Source organism: Phytophthora cinnamomi (assembly GCF_018691715.1).
Source record: "Phytophthora cinnamomi strain GKB4 chromosome Unknown Contig75, whole genome shotgun sequence".
In the NCBI taxonomy this organism is placed as follows: domain Eukaryota; phylum Oomycota; class Peronosporomycetes; order Peronosporales; family Peronosporaceae; genus Phytophthora; species Phytophthora cinnamomi.
The window spans coordinates 273,296-293,448 of NW_027151008.1; the positions used below are offsets into that span (position 1 = coordinate 273,296).

The 20,153-nt window shown below is 51.8% G+C and overlaps 5 protein-coding genes across 6 annotated transcripts; 4 read left to right on the forward strand and 1 right to left on the reverse strand.

Moving 5' to 3' along the window:
• Positions 1–872: 872 nt before the first annotated feature.
• On the forward strand, positions 873–2,259 carry IUM83_19405 (stromal membrane-associated protein 2-like; the record flags this gene model as incomplete). The annotated part of the gene is made up of 2 exons (XM_067944453.1): positions 873–1,989; positions 2,072–2,259. The coding sequence occupies 2 exons, from the start codon at positions 873–875 to the stop codon at positions 2,257–2,259; spliced, it is 1,305 nt and encodes a 434-aa protein (XP_067785831.1).
• A 3,876-nt stretch (positions 2,260–6,135) lies between these two features.
• On the forward strand, positions 6,136–6,417 carry IUM83_19406 (putative RxLR effector; the record flags this gene model as incomplete). The annotated part of the gene is made up of 1 exon (XM_067944454.1): positions 6,136–6,417. One exon carries the CDS (start codon positions 6,136–6,138, stop codon positions 6,415–6,417), a length of 282 nt encoding a protein of 93 aa, XP_067785832.1.
• A 338-nt stretch (positions 6,418–6,755) lies between these two features.
• IUM83_19407 (putative ubiquitin-specific protease) lies at positions 6,756–8,947 on the forward strand (the record flags this gene model as incomplete). Its single annotated transcript, XM_067944455.1, has 5 exons — positions 6,756–6,843; positions 6,957–7,221; positions 7,287–7,364; positions 7,446–7,573; positions 7,650–8,947. 5 exons carry the CDS (start codon positions 6,756–6,758, stop codon positions 8,945–8,947), a joined length of 1,857 nt encoding a protein of 618 aa, XP_067785833.1.
• A 372-nt stretch (positions 8,948–9,319) lies between these two features.
• IUM83_19408 (putative alpha mannosyltransferase) lies at positions 9,320–18,128 on the forward strand (the record flags this gene model as incomplete). 2 transcript variants are annotated; one of them, XM_067944456.1, is made up of 3 exons in its annotated part: positions 9,320–9,563; positions 13,930–14,840; positions 17,625–18,128. In XM_067944456.1, the coding sequence occupies 3 exons, from the start codon at positions 9,320–9,322 to the stop codon at positions 18,126–18,128; spliced, it is 1,659 nt and encodes a 552-aa protein (XP_067785851.1). The 2 variants fall into 2 exon arrangements, with proteins under 2 accessions (XP_067785851.1, XP_067785850.1); XM_067944457.1 differs by lacking the exon at positions 9,320–9,563 and having other exon boundaries at positions 14,106–14,840.
• Positions 18,129–18,683: 555 nt separating this feature from the next.
• On the reverse strand, positions 18,684–19,508 carry IUM83_19409 (uncharacterized protein; the record flags this gene model as incomplete). Its single annotated transcript, XM_067944458.1, has 1 exon — positions 18,684–19,508. One exon carries the CDS (start codon positions 19,506–19,508, stop codon positions 18,684–18,686), a length of 825 nt encoding a protein of 274 aa, XP_067785836.1.
• Positions 19,509–20,153: the final 645 nt, after the last annotated feature.

The following is a 20,153-nucleotide window of genomic DNA, read 5'->3' on the forward strand; positions in this document are numbered from 1 at the left end:
TCGTGAAAGTGGACCAAGGCGAGTCACACGGGATTGTACTTTGGCAAAGTGTGGACTGCAATGTTCAGGAACAAGCAGGCGCCAATTTGCTACAAGCGCAGTCAGTACTGTGGCCTGCTGTCGTACGTTGCTGAACCTCACAGTAATTGACGACGCCAGGTTCATCGCCCATCGCAGCATGGACGGCTTGGACGACGATGGTGTGGGGCTATGGCTGTAAAGTCTGCAGGTGCGCCCACAACACTCAACAGTTCTCGAGTCTCCACGCCGCCCTGATATATTAAGACGGCCCCGTGTCGTTCGCAGACCTGTCGCCGTTGGGTATCGGCTCCATCCACGCCAACCTGCTGAACAACCGGGATTTCTGTCACGACTTCCAGACCGTCATGTGGCACTGGCCCCTAATTTCAGCGCCTCGGGTGGTGGAAATGCTGCAACGACCGAGGCCACACAATCGATGCCAATGCAACTCGAGACGCACGTCACCACTTCCGACTCCCCCTGATCAAGTGCGCGTGACAGTGATCGTCTCCACCCCGTCCAACGCCGGAACAAAGCTGCACTTCAGTCCACCAGCAGAATCCGTCGACAACTTCACGCTATCTATCAGCTTCAACGTCCACATCCGCCACGTCAGATGGCTACTTATCCACTATCTCAGGACGTTATCACGCCGTTTCAGTCTCCTCAACCATGCAACATACTCACGTCCTTTTCCCTTTCTTATCACCTCCATATCTTGATATCGCACCTCATACTCCCTTCAAGTCACCATAGTAGTTTCAGCTCTATTTTTGCCTCTTCGTTGGCACAGGCTCGCACTCGAGCGGCACTCTCCATCTCCCCTCGCTCCCCCTCCTGCCCCCACCGCCATGAGCCGCTCCGGAGGCGCGCGCGCGCCCGACGACCAGACGAAGCTGAAGAAGCAGCTGAACGAGCTGATGAAGCTCGAGGAGAACAAGTTCTGCGCCGACTGCGGCTGCCGCGGGCCGCGCTGGGCCTCCATCAACCTCGGCGTGTTCATCTGCATCGCGTGCTCGGGCATCCACCGCAGCCTGGGCGTGCACCTGACCTTCGTGCGCAGCGTCAACCTGGACTCGTGGACGGCGGAGCAGGTCGCGCAGATGCAGCGCTGGGGCAACGCGCGCGCCAAGGGCTACTACGAGGCCAACGTGCCGCGCGACTACCGCATCCCGACGGAGCACTCGTCGGTGCGCGAGAAGGAGATGTGGATCCGGGAGAAGTACGAGCGCAAGCGCTTCGTGGGCGGCGCGCCCGCAGAAGTAGACGCGCGCCGCAAGAAGCACAGCAGCGACGAGGAGGACGACGAGCAGGACGAGAGAGAGCGCCGGCGCGAGCGCCGCAAGGAAAAGGAGCGCAGCTCCGGATCCCGCCACGGGTCCAGGCACGGATCCCGCACGGCGTCCAGAGAGGCCACGCCCACGGCCGCTCAGCCGGCGGTGACGAACGACATTCTGTCGTTCGACGTGTTCAGCGCCCCCGTGCCGGCGGCCAAACCTGCGCCGAGCTTGGTGGACGCGGCGCCGGTGCCGACGGCGCCGAAGCAGGATGAGTGGGCGGCGTTCGGCGGCTCCTCCAACGCGCAGTCCGGCTTCAAGGACGCGTTCGCGCCCCAGCCGCCCAACCCGGCGGACCAGCACATGAACAAGATGGCCAACATCATGGCGAGCTTCGGACCGTCGAGTCAGCAGACGCCGCAGCAACCGCAGCAGCAGCAACAGCAGAACGCGTTCCCGCCTCAGACAGGGATGGCGCCGGCGCCCATGATGAACATGCAGATGAACGGCATGAACCCCGGGATGGGCATGATGGCCCCGCGCCCCATGGGCATGGGGATGCCCATGGGCATGCCCATGGCCGGAGGACAGGGATTCATGAACCCCATGATGGGACAGCAGCCCAGCATGATGATGGGATACCCCATGCAGAGCCAAATGTTCGGCGCACAGCAAAACGGCATGATGATGAGTACGTGAAGCATGCTGCAAAGCTGCTCGTGGGACGTTTTGTTGTAAAGTGCTAACGCTGCTGCTGCTGCTCCGTTGTGTAGGTGGCGCCGCACCGATGGGATTCCAGGGACAGCCGATGGCGATGAACCCCATGGGCATGCAGATGAACCAGGGAGGCTTCCAGCAGCAGCAACAACAGCAGCAGCAACAACAGCAACAGCGACCGCCCCAGCAACAGCAGCAGCCCCAAGTAGGGGGACTGAGCCAGCCGTTTGTCAACTTCGGCTAGATATGTTGCACCGAACGTGTATCCCCCACCCTCCTCATAGAGCAAAGGTATCTTTACTTCTTTCTTCGGCCTTGTTGCTGAGTAAAAATTCGACAACAGGAGTGGGAATAAATACATCACTTTCCTCCAGATAAGTGGTCTCGAGTGAGGTTTTACACACAACGCATCGTTCGAGTTGCATAATTTGATACCGCGCCAAACCAAAAATGCTTACGAACCTAAGTACGAATCGCGATTTAACCGCATGAATCGAAAGAGCTGCGTCTTGTGCTTCTTTGAAGCTATTGATCGGTAGAAAATGTTAAGAACTCGTGGAGTTGCATCGATCGAAAACAAATATCTCCATTTCCGGACCTCCATAACCCGTGTTTTACACCCTTCACTCTAATTAGTCGTGCTTCGAATATAGTAGTGCTTTCGTAATTAACCGCAGTTCCGGCCGATACAAAGATTTTTGTTCAGGCTCAAATCGCAACAAAAGCACCAGTTTTGGATAGCTCTCGGTCAGGGGAATCCGGAGATGGTCACACTTTCCCCGAACTGTAGATCTATGAAGCAAAAAAGCATTTTGAACATTTGATTTTGCCTGGCGAGAATCGTATACCATTATTAGTCATGGTCTGACTAATTAGAGTGAAGGTGTAGTGACCTCAATATTTTTTCGATTTTAACATTGTATATTGTCGGAAAGCTCGTGTAAAACGCAATCGAATTAGAGTTGTTTTCGCTTTCTTCGAGTTTCTTTTAGCTTTGAATTTTATGTTATGTACGAATGTTTATTCCGGTTATGTACGAATGTTTATTGATCAACTTTAAACGTGATTATCTCGAAATCTCCAATTGGTGGCTAAGCATCTTTTTTTTCACTTTCATCACAACGATTCGTATTATACATGTATCATGGAAAAGGTCAATAAGGGACGGGGTACAAGTAATAGCCTGTGACATTTAATAAGTCCGGTTCGCTGTAAAACAAGGAATCTGGGATGAGTAAAACAACTCGAGGATGGAGGCCACACTCCTCCACAATGTGTGAGTGGAGAATGAATTTGTCGCCAAACACCACGGCCAAAGTGCAACCGATGGATCAAAGCATTATACACTGTATCAAGAGGCAAGAAATATCGCAGATAATGTCCTTGCTTTGGATCGCTTAGGAGGAGTAGATAATCCATACAAAGTCGACCTCCTCACTTCCTAATGTGGTGCGAGACGGCTTGGAGTCAGGTTGGTCCCAGCACTGTTGGAATCATTCAGGATTTGTCAGCAAAGCTAAAATGAAGGATATACCTCACTAATTCAATAAAAATAATATACTTTCGGAAGGTATATAAATCAGGCGTCCCTTATTGACGCACAATACTGTACCACGATTTGTGGAGCGGTCGACCTTGATCTACGCCATAAAACAGGGCAACATTTTATCTGCAAAGCACAAATATTTGTTATGGCATACAGCAGTGATATAGCCAATCAGAGCCCGCGCGGGAAGGACCTCCCTGCACCCTTTGTTACCACATAAATGCCTTGAACTGTATGCTTCGGAGCTCATTTGAGACAATGCAAAACAAAATCGGTCTTATCTCCATAGCGCTAGTTTTGAGCGCTGGGCATCCCAGCAAAGCTGAATACTTCAGCTTCAATTTGAGCCATTCCCCCGTGCCTCGATGCTCTCACTGCTGACCTCCCCCTCCATCGATTCGACGATCAGTTAATGGCTCTGGCTTGCTTATAGAAAGCACCTGAAAAATGCATGCCAACAACTGTTTTATAGCATTTTCTCGACATTGGTTGAGATACCCCGTCCAGGGAACGCAAATTCAAAACGGCTTTATCTCTACTGTAATAATATTGCAACAGACCTATTTTGTTGTGTCGGATGGCAAAATTTTTGCCATCCGATGGCTCGCACGTAGCGCCGACGTCCAAAAGGACGTCGTCGTAAGGCAAAGACGCACGCTGTTTCATCATTTCCCGCGTCACAAAGGTCTTCGGCCATTTTGTTGCCTACAATGATATCGAGAAGACTGTCAACCACTTCTGTCCTGAGCTGCCAGCGGCTAAATTGGGCGAAGTGCTCAGTGCAGGATGTATAGATAAGACTGTAGGTGCTTTCAGCCCGGACGATGATTTTGACAATATGTTCCGGGCTGTACAGTAGAAGAGCTAATAGACTCTCGATTTGATTCCTCAATCGTACGGCTCCGATAGACAGGACATCAAATATCTGGTCGATGTTGGTACACTAAAGTGTACATGATAACAATGGTTAGTCGGTAATGTGATTTTGGTTCGAACACGACCACCGCCGAAGTGATACTTTGCTCGACTCGAGAATACTTGGCTCTTGCTGCTGATACCGGAAAATACACCCTCAACAAAAATAACAGTGGGGCTTTCCCGGTCATGTACAGCCAGGCGGGGATGGATATCACGCCCCTCAAATCGTGAAAACCACTAAGTGCTCCAGGGAAATGAATGTCATGAATCCCCCGCGAATGGGGTGAATCAGGTACTAACCTCAATGGAAAGAGAGAGGAATGGCTTACCCTCGGCCTGGGACCAAAGTTCCATGCCTCCTCCACGTACTTGCGTCGCAGGCACCAAAAAGAGAGATTTGGGGGATCTCTTTCACCACCCTTCACCCGTCTCTGCGCCCGGCATCGGCTATACAAAAATGTGCGGGGACACATTTCGTGATACCGGAAAACACACTTAGGGCCGTTCTTAACAGAGGTAGATCGGTATCACCGTGATACCAACGTCCAATTGTGCACGAAACAGGCGAGTATCACGGTGCAAGTTCTGATGAGAATGCCTCGAGAGAATTCAATGACAAAATTCCGGCTTTGCCTCCGTGATACATTGTGATATCGTGAACCCCGCAAAGGTTCACGAGGTTCAATATGAGACCACGGGAAACAAAATGTTACTTATCAACCATTTAGAGTTTTCGAGATAATCGCGTTTAAAGTTGACTAATCAAAATTCGTACAAAACCGGACATCAAAAAATTAAAAGCTAAAAACACTCGTAAAAAGTGAAAACAACTCTAATTAGATTGCGTTTTACACAATAGTTCTGACAATATACAATAAGGTAAAATTTAGAAAATATTGAGGTCACACACCCGAAATAAAATCCGAGACTTCGGGGATCCGGAAATGGAGAGTTTTTTTTCGTCCGACGTAACTCCACGAATTCTCAACATTTGCTAATGATCAATAGCTTATAGAAGCACGAGACACAGCTCTTTCGATTCATGCGGTTAAATCGCGATTCGTACTTAGGTTCATAAGAACTTTTTGTTTGCCGTGGTCTCATATGATACCTTTTGTGATACCTTGTGATACCTCATGCCTGGCTATGCTTCAGCGCCTGGTTCTGTCAGAGACGATTATCCTTTCCGGTATCAGTAGACTTTTTAGAATATTTTTCCTTCCGAGCGGATCCGGAAAAATCACGATTTCGCAAAATGACAGTATCGTGGAACGTACATATATATATATATATATCAGGCGTCCCTTATTTACGCAGAATATTGTAACAGGACTCGTAATACAAAGGAAATTCGGTAAATCATCGTCATCATCATCAGGGAGCGGTCAACTCCCTACGAGCTGAGCACGAGCAGCAGCTTGGCCCGCCCCGAGATGTGAAGTGATAGAAATGCCGCAGTTGCAGATAGAAATGATGATCCCATCTCGCCCAGGTCTCCCGAAAACTATTCGGTTCGAGACCCGAGGATGATGGCCTCACTAGTCCGATGGAAAAATTACTTCAGTACAGGAAGCCAGCAGCTCTCTTCTGTAGAGTCTACAGGACAGCCATTTCCAAACGGACCGCCAAACCAGAAGAGCTCTCTATCGTCTGAGCATGCGTCTCAGCTTCTTCCTCTTCGTGGTGGCTGTAACCCTCTTCACTGGCCTCGCTGCTGCTGAGGACACTGCTCCGATCAAGAACGTCGCTGCCGATTCGACTCGTATTCTCAGCAACGTCGAAGACGAAGAGAGGGTGGTTTCCCTTTCCTCGCTGAAGAAGCTCTTCGGCAGCAAGTGGGAGGCGTTCATGAAGAAGCTTCGCACGCCAAGCGAGTCGTACAAGAAGGCAGTGGAGAAGAAGATGCTCCGCAACGAGAACAACTTCATCCGCTTCTAAAACTCAAATATTAAGCAAGGGGGCGAGTTAATCAAAACATTCCGAGTTACCGTCCATGTCGGGCGGACTCGCCCTTCGCTTCATGAATTAGCATTACTGTAGCATTGCCACACGGAGCGACTGACTGGACATGCATTATAATAAGTGCCGGTAACGCATTTTAATGATCACCCATTAAAATGGGTGATCGTGTCTATCCATCATGTACTGTACTGTGTACGCTACACAGTAGCTCCACAGTGTAGCCACCTTCTCCCAGCTGAGTGATGGTCTCTGTAACCCAGGGGTACGGTTACGCCTCACCTGCATTGGCTCGCACCCTTGCGACCATCCCAGCAATGACGTCGGTGCCCGAGGCTGCGGGCGCCATGCTGATCACGTTTGGGGACTTCTCGCTGGAGGAGACGCAGAGGGCGCTGCAGGACGGTGCGAGTCAGCTCCAGAACCTTCACTCTCGCGTGTTGTGGACCCGGTTATGCGTCGGCCTCACTCGCTTCTGCTCTGCTCTGCTCTTCTCCGCTCTTGACTCCACTTCGCAGCCGCCGCAGACATGACGAGCGATATGAATTCGCAGCAGCAAGCGGCCCCCAAGTCGTGGGCGGAGGCGCTGGGCGCCCCCAGGACGCAGACGCAGCCCAAGCCCGCGTGGGGAGGCGCGGCGGCGCCCTGGGCCGCGGCCGCGGGCGTCAACGGCGCGGCGAAGGCGGCGAGGGACCCGGCCACGCCGCTGCCCTTCGAAGAGGCGATCCAGGAGACGCTCAAGGCGCTGGACGTGTCGGCGCCTGCCAAGGAGATGAAGAAGAGGTGGAGAGGGCTGAAGATTTATTTTATTTTATTTATTTTTATTTATTTATTTATTGTGTGTGCAGAGGGCTGGTGAACCAGGGCAACACGTGCTTCCAGAACGTCATCATGCAGTCGGTGCTGGCCTGTCCGCCGTTCGTCAAGTGAGTTTGGGGGGCCAGGAGGTGGTTGGGCTGTAGGTTGAGGTGGAGCTAATTGTTTTGCTTTTCTGTTGTGGCTGCCAGTTTGCTGGCGGAGATTTCCGCGGCGACGGCCCCGACGCTGGAGATGATGGCGAGCACGTCGACGTTCAAGGCGTGGCGGCACATGGTGGCGTTCGCGAGAGAATTTGAAGAGCCCACGCTGGCGCAGCGTGCGTGGGGATGGATGGCTCCGTTCGGGTTGACGCGTGTGTTTAATTTTTGTGTGGGTTTGTTGTGTGCTAACAGTGCAGTTGCAGGCTGCTACTGGCGAGCGCAGCCTGAATGATATGCATGGCAAGGTTCCGCAGGCGATTCGGATCAGCGGGTACTTCATGGATGTGCTCAGCGCCTTCCAGAAGATGCGTGGCGAGCAGGAAGACGCATTGGAGTTCCTTGAGTTCTTTCTGGAGTACCTGCACAGCGAGTACGAGAAGAGCGGCTTGGAGCTACCGGCATCCTGCGAGAAGCAGACGAAGCGCAGCGCTGCAAAGAAGCAGAACGGAGCTACTGCTGATGCTGGTTTTGAAGAGGCTCAAGCGTTTGATGACGGCTGGGCGGAGGTTGGCAAGAAGGGGAAGAGCAGCGTGCTTCGTCAGAACCCTGTCGACACTATTCGCTCGCCAATTAACTGGCTGTTCAAGGGTGCGCTGCGGTCGGAGCTCAAGCAGAACGGTAAGAGGCAGAGCTCCATTACTGTGGAGCCGTTCCACTGCTTGCACTTGAACCTCGACTACGAGGCACAAGACCCATCGTTCGTCACGGGCGCAAACGGATTGGCCAAGCCGCTTAGCACTCCGATTACGATCGAGGAGATGATCCGCAAGTCGTTTGATGTAGAGGTGATCGAAGACGCGAACCAGATCCCCACGATGAAGAAGTTCACGACCGTGGAGTCTCTCCCTGTTGTGTTGACGCTGAGCGTCAAGCGATTCACGTACCACCCGGAGCAGGGGCCTGTGAAGCTGCAGCAGTTCGTCAAATACCCGCCGTTTTTGGAGTTCCCGACGCAGTTCATGTCGACAACCTGCCGGGCGGAGAATGGAATGGACATCCCTGGCGTTGCGTCTATCAGCGGTGCCGGCTTCTCGACACCTCCGATGTACGAGCTCTTTGCGGTCGTGTCGCACCTGGGCAAGTTCGTCGTGGGTGGCCACTACACGTGCGTGTGCCGTGACAACAAGGATCAGTGGTTCCGCTACGACGACGAGCACGTGACGTCTATCTCCGAAGCCACGGCACTCAGCGAAACCGCCTACTTGCTGCTTTACATCCGGACAAACAAGCGACCTGCTCCGCGAGCCCCAACACCTCCTTCTCCAGGATCCGCCTTCATCAAGGCCAAGAGCTCCAACGGATCCAAAACCAAGTCCAGCAACGGCAGCACGAAGATTCCTCCGGGTGGAAAGGCATGGAAACAACCGGCCGCCGCACCATCGCCATCACCACCCCTAGCACCCAAACCGATTCCAGGAATGTCGCCGAAGAAGCAGCCCGAGGCAACAAAACCTAAAACCAAGAAGCAGGGCAAGAAGAAGGCAGCATGAGAGAGTTGAGAAGACAAGGCGAGAGTAGATAGCAACCAGGTAGCGACTGAGGAATAGGCTCACGAAGCGCTTAGATAAATTCAACTTGCATGGGATGCATCACCGGAACTGTCCCGTAGTATCTGCGGGTATTTCAGATCCACAAAGATCGGGCGTCGACTGGTCATGGAACTTCCGATGTTGCTACTGCTGTTGATCTGCAGCGCTCTCTGCGTCTCAAGCGTTGCAGTAACTACAGACTCGTCACTCACATTAGACGCAACCGACTGCATCACTGAAGACCCACACGCAGGACGAGATTTTGACACTGACGACCCGGTGTCAGGTTTTCGGATCACGGGCCCGAAGGATGGCGCGGTGGAGACGACGCCAATGGAGGTCAGGCTCTTCGTCAATGCTACGAGTCTCGACGAGTTCAACGCCTATTATGCTGGCGCGCACATTTGTGTAGAGCTGAACAGACTCTGGAAGAAGTGCAAGGTGACGGGAGGCCCTCCGATAGTCTTCCGGTTGTTGCCAGAGGGCAACTACACAGCAATCGCCTACATCGCCGACAAGGCTGGTGAAACTCGATACCACGAAACTACAGAAGTTAGGTTCACGGTGGTGGGGTTAAGTGAGTTCAACCTCCGCAACGCATTACTGGCACAGAGGAGTCGAAAAGAGCAGCGACTCCCGGAAGATATCGATTTGTTACGTTGGGCGGAGCTGGAGACTCGACTGGACTCCGAAGATCGGGAGGAGGATGACAATTTAATCTTGCCACGCACAAGTGTTGCATCGACAAACAGTCCCATGCTCGTGATCGGGGTGAAATCTGCTGTTGTAGCGAACTTCCCTCGCCGACAAGCGATTCGAGAGACGTGGGCTAATCCAGCCACCCTCCCCCACGACGTCAAGGTTCTCTTCCTCGGTTGTGAGCCTAATATGACAGGCTTCCGGAACGATAATGAGCGCCGGAGAATTATACAAGGATTGGCTAAGGAGAGGACGGCGTACAAGGATCTCCTCACTGAAGAACTGGAGTGCACGGACTCGTACAGGAATTTAACGAACAAAGTCAAGTCGTTTATGCATTTAGCAGTAGCCGAGTTCCCCGATGCAAAGTTTGTGATGCTCGTGGACGATGATGTTTACGTGAAAGTAAATACACTGGCCGAGCATCTTCGCTTCGCAAACTTTCCACGGCTGTACTTCGGAGAAGTTTGGGCAGACAAGTTTGCCAACAAACAAGAGCCTATTCGTGATCCAGACAGCAAGTATTATTTGCCAGAAGGCCAATATCCGATGCGTGGCTTACTACCTTATGTATCTGGACCCCACTGCATCGTTTCAATGGACGGTGTACGGTTTATTGCCAAAAACTACTGGAAGCTACGAGCCATGAATGGCCTGGATGATCTGAGTTTGGGGTTTTGGCTTCGGCTTTTGCAGATTCAAGCGCAGCACACGGCAGAATTCTCCAGTATCCGCTCCTCAATGACCTGTGAAGACGATCTTGTGTCGTTTGCAGATCTGTCGCCTCTGGGAATTCGATCAGTTCACGCCAATCTCGTGGCAAACAGAAGCTTTTGTCACGGTTTCAACTCCGTCACGTGGCATCGGCACCTGAATTCAATTCCGACATTACCGCAAATGCTGCAACGGCCAGCACGAAAGTCTATACAACCAACAAGCCTGCAGCTCGAGGTATCCGTCGATGCTTCTGAGCCTTCTGGGCAAGTAACAGTGGTTGTGCCTACCCGTTCCACTGCTGGAGTGAAGTTGCGCTTCACACCACCACTAAAATCCGTCGATGACTTCGTACAAAGGCTCTGCAAACTAATCCCCCCGGATATCCCAAGCTCCCCACCCTGCCAAGGCCTCAACATTTCTCTCGTCGCCCAAATTGGAAAAGCATTTCAGCAAACGCAAAAGCAAGTTTCGATTGACTAAGGATCTGGGGGGAGGGGGGGGGGGGATGGCAGACTGATTTTGCTGTACTTGCAGAAAGTGGTGGGAACATTTTAGTTATCTTGCTTGGATCCTATCTCTAAGAAATTACGCCGATGAATGTTTATCTAGATCGAGCATTTGTGCCACTTTATCCGCTAGATACCGACTTGGAACTGAGGGATGCCACGAGAAAGCTTCGTTGAACGCCGTGATATTTTTTATCAATCGCTCATTGCGTAATTGTGCATACAGCTTTGGCGACTTGTGAACTTTCAATACAAACTCAGCGCATTCGTTGAGCTCTTCAAAACGGCCACAATCGATGTAGCTGTCGGGGTTAAAAAGCTGTGAGGCAGTAGTGGAATTGCCCAAATATATCGGGACACTCCCCGCCAATAGCGGATTGGCGAGCTTTTCTGTCAAGTACCCTGGTTCAGCCGAGTTCTCGAACGCGATCACGAATTTGTAGCGCTGGTATAAAATGACCGCCTCATCATTAAACCATTTAGAGTAGCGAGACTCTTTGTAAGCTTTATCTGGTGGTCTTGACGATCCTGCGCATATCCCGAGGGCGTCTACAGGTTCCATAGCGTTTAATAAATCAAACATGTGCTCTCGGTGAGGTCGTTCGCAGCGCGCGTACAAGTACGCACAAAATCGACGTGTGCTTGGCTTGTATATTGTTGGAGAAAGTAACTCCAGGGGCGTGTGGAGTAGTCTCTCTGCGAATGAAATGCTTACTACAGGTAAGTAAACGTGTTGCGTTCGTGTGACACTGGAGACTGAAGAAAGTAGTGGGACTCGATCATCCAACGTCTGAGTGTCGATAGCTTCGCCAGATATCATCATTAATTTCGAGGAACCATCCACCGGAAGCAAATATTGGTGCATATATTGTGCAATCATTTGTGGGCATTCAGGATTCGTCATTGGGTCACAGTCGGCATCGAAGATGGAGAAGATAAAGACATCTGGCTTGTTTCCATAGCTTATGTGCAGTGTTTTCTCAGGAACAACTAGAATGGGCCGTCCATGGCTCTCAAAAATGGTTTTGAATATGCACTCGAAAACAATCGACGCATAGGAGGATTCTGGGGTGTATGCAACGATAAACGGGTTGTTTCCTTCAGCAACAAACAAATTGTGATACCATAACTCAAGGAAAGCGGGGTTGAGTTTTCGCGAGTTTTTGGCAAACTCAAACTGTTGTTGGACCCGAGTTCGGAGTTTTTGAACAATGCTACGACACATCCACGCTTTGAAGCCCATAGTGGTGACGAATGTGCGAGTCTCTGCACATGCTCTTCGAGAATATGAAGCAAATGTCTCCGCCGAAGGATAATAAGACACCTTGATGCCTGCGTTCTCACGTGTTGAAATGATACTCGAGACGAGAAGGTACTGACTCGCATTTAGATCGTGAACAAATGACTGAATTTCCAACGCAAGCACTTCATGCGGTTTGAATCGATGAGTAGCGTTCCTCCTTAGAAACAAATGTCCGTTGAGCCCGTAGCAAAATGATTGTCGACTGATTACATTTGCATGGATCGTTCGAATGCCTGACGACGACAAGTCAGCCAGCGAAAGTAACCCATTTTCGCAATCATGATACTGGAGGCCCGAAAAAGCTACCGTGTATTCCACATGGACTTGGATCGCGAGAAGCCACAGTGCGATACTGATATCATCCGCGCCACCTACGCTCTGCAGCCTTTCACTATTTCCCGCAATGAAGCGCGCACAGTCCATCGAGAGAATGTAGTGCGAATTGGCTGCAAACAAGGGATAAGACTGGGTAGAGCTGTGCTTTATGAAAATGTTGTGTTGCTCGGTCGCGGGCATCTGTCCTAAATACAATCGCTCAATGCGACTTTCTTTCCGGAGATCACTGGCTAGACGGTCAGCCCTCAAATAAATACTGTCGTCTGCAATCATCACGAACGGTGTATGCTGGAATGTCTGCGTGACAAAAGCCAGAAATGCCTTCACTTTGTTTCCTTCTGATTCATTCGAGTCTTCGCACGGCAACTCGTTCGTAAGTAGATCTCCGTATGTTTGCTTCTCGCAATCAACAGCGTTCTGAATCTGCTCTCGTTCTTCTTCACTCTTAATCTCATCAAGCCTTGGCGCACAACCCACAAAATACACTTTCACGTCACTTGGAAGCGCGGTCTTACTCGCCCATGTCTCGCGAATAGCTTGTCGAAGCTCAAAACCCGCCAGAACCGCAGTTTTGACTCCAATTACAAGAAGGGAATCGCTACCATTGTCAGCTCGCACAGAGCTAGAATCTTTCCATCTAATAGTGGAGCTCGCTGCAAACTCGTTACGCCATCGAGCCCACTCCACAACGTCACTCCCCGTTGGTCGCTCATGGCTATTGTCCATTTGCTCCAGCATCGCCGCACTGTACTTCTCGAATGCTTCGTCACTTACAACTGTCAGCGTTAGGTCTGGTGCTTTATGATACTGGAAGACCCCTTCGCTGTCAGTAATAAAAGCTTGAGCAGCGTATCTCCCCACAGGCAAGTCGTCAAAAACCACAAGAGGGTCAGCCAACAGACTGCACTCCTTCCACTTGGCGTTGAGCTCCACACACAGGAATCTATCTCTGTATTGCGAGTGAAATTTCTCGACGCTTGTCACTTCAATTTCAACGCGAAAACTAAGCGGAAGCGACTCCACATCTCCATTCGACGGGTAAATGACGCGAAACTTGGAAATGATAGACTCCGTTTCTTGAATTTCGACAAGTCCACCGGGACCAACTTCAACTTGACGGTTTTCACCTCCGGCAGCAATACGTAGCACCCAGAGCAGCCAGCAAACGATGCCAAGTTGACACGCTTTACCGCACCGGTTCATCATCACGGAAAGATACGTTCTCAGATGTGGAATCAGATACCCCACGGCCGAAGAGGTAGATGGCCATTTCAGGCTGAAAACACTGTATATCCCACGGCCGAAGATACGCGTGATGATCGGGTTGCTGTATTGCCAGTGTTTTATAGTACTTGCACTCGCACAAGCCATATCTGTGGCAGAGGACGACCCCGTCACGGATTTTCGGGTGGTATATCCTCAAGATGGCGGGGTTACGACGCTACCACTACGATTCAAGTTCAGCGTCGACGCGGTGGGCTTTGACGCCCTCAAGGCCCGATTTGGGGCGGCGTTCGTCTGTGTGGAGCTGGAAGGAGTCGCAGCCAAGTGTTCGCCAATGCTGCAACTGAAAATTGAATTCCAAGATCTACCGGAAACCAGCTACGTAGCACGCGCGTTCATTTCCGACAGTGTGGAGAGATACCACGAGACGGGTCCTGTTTCGTTCTCGCTCTTGAGTGGCCATGACTTCGACGCGTATGTCGTTAGCCAACGCGAGCAGATTAGAGTCGGCCACGGCTTCCCGCGAGACTTAAACGCTTTGCAGTGGGCGCAGCAACAGCAGTCCGAAACGAGTAACATCGGGTCTGGGGGTTCGATCAACCATACCGCTGATCCGCACTCCGACGAAGTGCAGCTGCTAATTGGAGTCAAGACTGCTGTATTGAGAAACTTTGCTCAGCGTCAAGCTATTCGCGACACCTGGGCTAAGAAGACCGACTTGCCTCCAAATGTGAGAGTGTTTTTCCTCGGATGCACTCCGGTCATCCTTGATCATCTGAATCGCCAACGAAACCTGGATGCTGTCAACCTCGAACGAGCGGTGTACCAAGACCTGCTGACTGACGAGCTGCAATGCGATGACAAGTACACGCTGTTGACAGAGAAAGTGAGCGCATTTTTCCAGTGGCTGGTAGCGGAGTTCCCCCGGACTAAGGCCGTGATGATCACCGACGACGACGTATACGTAAGGGTTGATCAGCTGGTTGCCGACCTCAGCAAGATCGAGCAGCGCAAAGGTCTCTATATTGGTGAGCTCTCAGATACGCTGCACCCTGACCCGCTGGCACCGGTACGGGATCCGACTTGGACCTACTACACATCGAAGCAAAGTTACCCGTTGAAGCACTTCCCACCGTACGCTGGTGGCCCCCACTACCTCCTGTCAATGGACTGCGTCCGATTCATCGCCAAGAACCGACAACGGCTGGCAAGTCTCAGCGGGCTCGAGGACACCAGCGTTGCGCTGTGGCTGCTAGCCATCCAAGTTCATGTGCAGTATTCGCCAGCACTCGCCAGTCTGCGGCTTCACGTTTGCCGGAACCACGTTTTGTCCTATGCGGATTTGTCGCCGCTAGGAATCCGCTCCATCCACGACAATCTACTTCGCGGGCGTGAATTCTGCCACAACTTCGACCGGATACTATGGGGCTGTACTTCGATCTACCGCACTGGTACCCCAGCCTACAGCTTAGGATCTGATTCCATCTGATAATAGTATCTTTCGAGCGGGTCATTGATCGAAGTGACGTGAGAGGTCATGTGTGTCATTAGCTGGTTCCTGTGCAGCTTGGGTGTTGCTCATGCAATTGCATCGGCTGGATCTGATTCCACCATTAGTCATGGTGTTGATACGGAGCAGTACCCAGACGATCCTATCAACAGTTTTCGAGTCATGTACCCAGCGGACGGCGCAGTGGAGACGAACCCCGTTGAGTTCCGGGCAGAGATTGGCATCAAGTCCATCGAGCAGTATAAAGCTCACTATGGAGGTCGAGTGATGTGTGTTGAGCTCAGTGGGGAATCCGAGATGAAGAAGTGCACCCCGATGCTGAGCCCCAGTATAATCTTTGACGGACTGGCCGGTGGAAACTACACGGCGCGAGCGCTCATCAAAGACGCCGATGATGGCGCGAGTTGGTATCATAGAACACCGGAGACTCGCTTCTCGATAGTCGGCCAGGAGGAACTAGCAGCGCGCAAGGCTGCGATGAGGAACCTGGCAGCAGGTGACGCAAAGTTATTCAGCGAAATAAGTCTGTTGGAGTGGGCTGAGCACCAGCGACAGCATTGGGAAGAGCGAGTAGATGACGTTAACGGAGAGGGTGGGGCGATTGCAGAGGAATATTTTGTGAACAATTCGACGCCGAACGGGAGTGATGTTGTTCTGGTTATTGGAGTGAAGACAGCCGTGGTTGAGAATTTCGCGTTTCGACAGGCTATTCGCGAGACTTGGGCGAGCGCAGATACACTTCGGAGCGACGTCAAAGTGATATTTGTAGGCTGTAGGACGACGTTTGACGAGGTCCAAGGTGATGCCGAGCGAGAACTGGTTAAGAATGCGATAAAACTGGAAAAGCGTGTGTACGGGGATCTCCTCACAGAGGAATTGGATTGTGAAGACTCGTATAGCGATCTCGCGAACAAGGTGAAGCAGTTTCTATGCTTCGCCACCGATGCATTTCCGCAGACTCCATTTGTGATGATTGCAGATGATGATAATTACATCAGAACTGAGCGACTTGCTGACGAACTACGCAAGGAAGAGAACCCTCGTCAATTGTATATCGGGCAAGTTTGGGATGAGCTCCTCGGTCGCAGTCAAGAACCAGTCCGCGATTTGACTGAGCGGTACTTTATTCCTGAAGATATGTACCCGCTGAGCTCTTATCCTCCGTTTGCTTTTGGCCCGCACTATGTGCTGTCGATGGACTGCGCGCGCTTCATCGCCAAGAATCGCAAAAGGTTACGTGGCCTAGGACCCATTGACGATGTTAGCGTGGCGCTATGGTTGCTCACGCTGCAAGTTCATGTTGAACACACGCCAGCGTTTTCCAGCCTCGGAATAGGTGAATGCAAGAGCGGTCTCCTGTCAGTTGCAGACTTGTCGCCGTTCGGAATCCGCTCAATCCACTCGAACGTAATTTCAAAACGTGATTTGTGCCACGGGTTTGACCGGATTGCATGGCAAAAAAGTGAAAATCTTACCAGTATCCAGAACGGGGACACGCCTCGCTGGAATATTCATATCAAGGTGCACAATCTTCACGAGACCAAGTTTCTTGAAGTCACAAGCACGATTTCATTTCCTGAGGACCCGAATATTAGCGCAACTTACTCTCCGGCGGCTGAGTCTCTCGCGTCGTATACGCGGAGGATATGCGCCCAACTGCAATCGCACACCGCTGGGACCGAGACGCAGTCAAGTATTTGTCGTTCGCTCACCCTTGAATTGCGAACACAACTTCAAGAAGAATTCCTCCGCTTAAAGTCTGCGGGGGCAATTAACCTCGCATTTATGGAGTTGTGGAGGTACAATATCTTTGATTCTGACCCGGACCTGCCACCACGGATTCTTGCGTACTCAGATAACGCTGCTTATGGGTCTGTTCTACTTGAATGTTTATTTGTCGCTGTCTACGATAGCCAGAAGCATCCGATTCTAGTCATGCCCGAGTGGACTTTGGGTGAATATTATGGAAGCGTACCGGAAGTGTTTGTTTTCTCTATCCTCGATGACGACTGTGACCCGGTAGCAAAGCCAGCGTGTCAAACGGCGGTCGCACGACATTTCCGTAAGTATTCCCGGGGGCCAAACCCCGCGACGATCATGATGATTGCGGGAGAACCTACGGACACCCAAGGCCTCGATGAACGAGTGATCTTGGTGTCGACAGTATCCAGCGTGGCCCACAAGCGCCATGCCTACTTAAATGTTGCGAGTACCTCGTTTGGTGAGCGCTTAGGACACTCTCCCACAGCACTACTCTCGCCAGCGACAACCTACATAGGTCAGGAAGCGTTTGGAGAGCGACTTTTTTGCGCTTACTTGTATGCACGTTGTGATCGTCCTCAGCGAGAGTACATGTTCGACATTTTAAACGCTATGGAAGCTGTGGATGCACTGGGGGTCTGCGCTGGATCTTCAAGACTACCTGACGTGTCGTACCGAACTTCTCGTTTTTCAAACTGGTATAACGACGACGCTGTTACCACGTTCCAGCGCTACAAGTTTGTCATTGCGTTTGAGAATTCTGGTGTTCCTGGATACGCGACGGAGAAGCTGGTGAACCCGCTTCTTGCGGGTAGCATCCCTATCTACCTGGGCAACTCGACTACTGTCTCCGAGCTGTTTAACCCCAACAGCTTCATCGACTGTGGCCGTTTTGAGAAGCTCCGGGATTGTGCTCAGCACGTGATGAAAATCCACAGATCACCAGAGTTATACGAGCACATGCGGCGTGAACCTCCTATTCGAAATATCGCAGCGTTCAACGAAGCATTTTCGTGGCATCCGTCGGTTCTGAGTCGAGATTTGGCGGACAAAGTAGCGAAGTTAATACAGGCAACGCAACGATGACTGAAATTGGGACAAACTTCGAATTCTTTCGGATGTAAGTCAGGAGAGAAGTACTGTAAAGGTATAATGACTCGTAGATTTCGCATGGAATTAACTGCAAATTCCCAGTATATCCCAGCTCGTTAGCTCGTGCTGGTAACGTCACATCTTCGAGCGTAGAATGGGAGGGGCACGGTTGTATCTTGGCCAGTTGATATTGTGGAGGCTGATGTTGCGCTTGATGGTGATTGGAGCAACCCCGACGAAGCGAGCTGCTTCCGCCGGCGAGAGATGGTAGTACTGCTGCAGGTCCTCAGGCTGGAAGAGGAAACCACGCTGCCTTCGCTTCTCCCTGGGAACCTTGAATTGTTCAGCGATGTTGAGTGTCGGGTAGCCGCGCATAGTGACAGAACCAGCAGAGGACTTGGCGTGGATAGGGCGAATCGCGGAATGAAGTCCTTCCCTCGCCACAACAACAGGAATCAGTTGTGTTGTGGTACGTTGAAACTCATAAATTGCTGACACTAGACACAGATTTAGCACGCTCGAACACTTATCCTACAGTACAACAGTCTATCAGGCGGTCTTGATGCCGTCGTTCCCAGTGACGATGCCTTTGAGAGCAGTAGCGAGCTGGTCCGATGGGGTGGCCGCGTTGTCGCAGTCTCCGATGCGGTGCAGACCCACGACTGTGTTATCTCCGCGAGAAAGCACAGGCGACCCAGAACTTCCGTCCTCCGTGTCCGCGGAGTATGCGAGGAGGTGAGTATAGGTGACGCCTTCGACAACAACCGAGTAGTCGAGGTTCAGGATGGTCGCAGCTTTCGAGTCAGCATCGTCGTCAGTTTTCGCGATCTTCTTGGCGCCACCCTTCGGTTGCTGCGGGATGTAAATATGCTCGCCTTTGGATGGAGCGGTGCTACGGACCTGTAGATATCCATAAGTGCTCACGTAGGAGGCAGCGTCCTTCGTGATCTGCAAGACGGAGTAATCGAGAGTTGCGTCGGACCTGACGAACTTCACGTTGTCCTTACCGACCAGCGTTTTGCCAATGGGGCAAGTGGCGAAAGAACCATCGTCATTGCATCCAGCAGTCTGCACGTCGAACTCGAACTTGGCCGCATCCACCATCGCCTGGCTCGAGAAGCAGTGGTTGTTCGAGATGATGTGACCCTGGTTACCCCAGAGCCACGCCGTGCATGTGACAATAGCTTTGTCGTCTCGAGTGCGCTGCGTCCGCATCACGGCCTTCGCCTTGGCGACCATGGTCTTGTCCTCGGCACTGCCCGACGAGAAGCACACCACGTTCTTCATCGTGTCCACAGCCCCGCAAATGGCACGTTCCTCGCTCTCCACCGGTGTGGTATCGGCGTACGAATACCCGATCGAGTCCAACTTCATCGTCGACGTGCTGCTGGTTGTACAGCCTTCGTTGGGAGGGACATACTGCATCATAACTCCCGTGCCGGAAATGGGCGTGGTGGTCGCATCGGAGGAGGGTGACCTGATTGCAAAAGCTTTTCCTCCGCTCAGTGAAGCGACGACCAGGTGGGCGCCAGAAGTCAAGTCGACAGAGGAAAAGTGGAGCCACACGGCGCTTACCGAGTTCTGGGTGATGTTCCATTGCTGGCGTTCGCACGGCGATTCGATCGTGTAGCGAGAGGCGTTCACCTGTTTCCAAGCCCCCGTCGCGAAGCCTCCATCCGACGATGAGCTGGCCGCCTCTATGATACAATGGGAGGCAGTGAATGCGGTAACTGCGATTCGAACGATATGCAGCATGGTACCGAAAGTTGGATTGTGGGGTGAATCTGTGCCGATGGAACGCGAAATGATCGAGAGACCGCCTCATCCATTTGTCGAACACCTGCCGGTACAGCCGTTGATGATTTCCACGCTCGCTCAGAGGCAGTCTCTGGCTTTCAAAACACAGAGTCACTTCAGTGAAGTGACTTCACAATTTGTCTGAGGCAGCAGGACTGCTGTTTTGCTGGTCGTCACTTCAAAAACCTCTATAAGTGGATCCTTTGTGTGGATGTTCGTTCG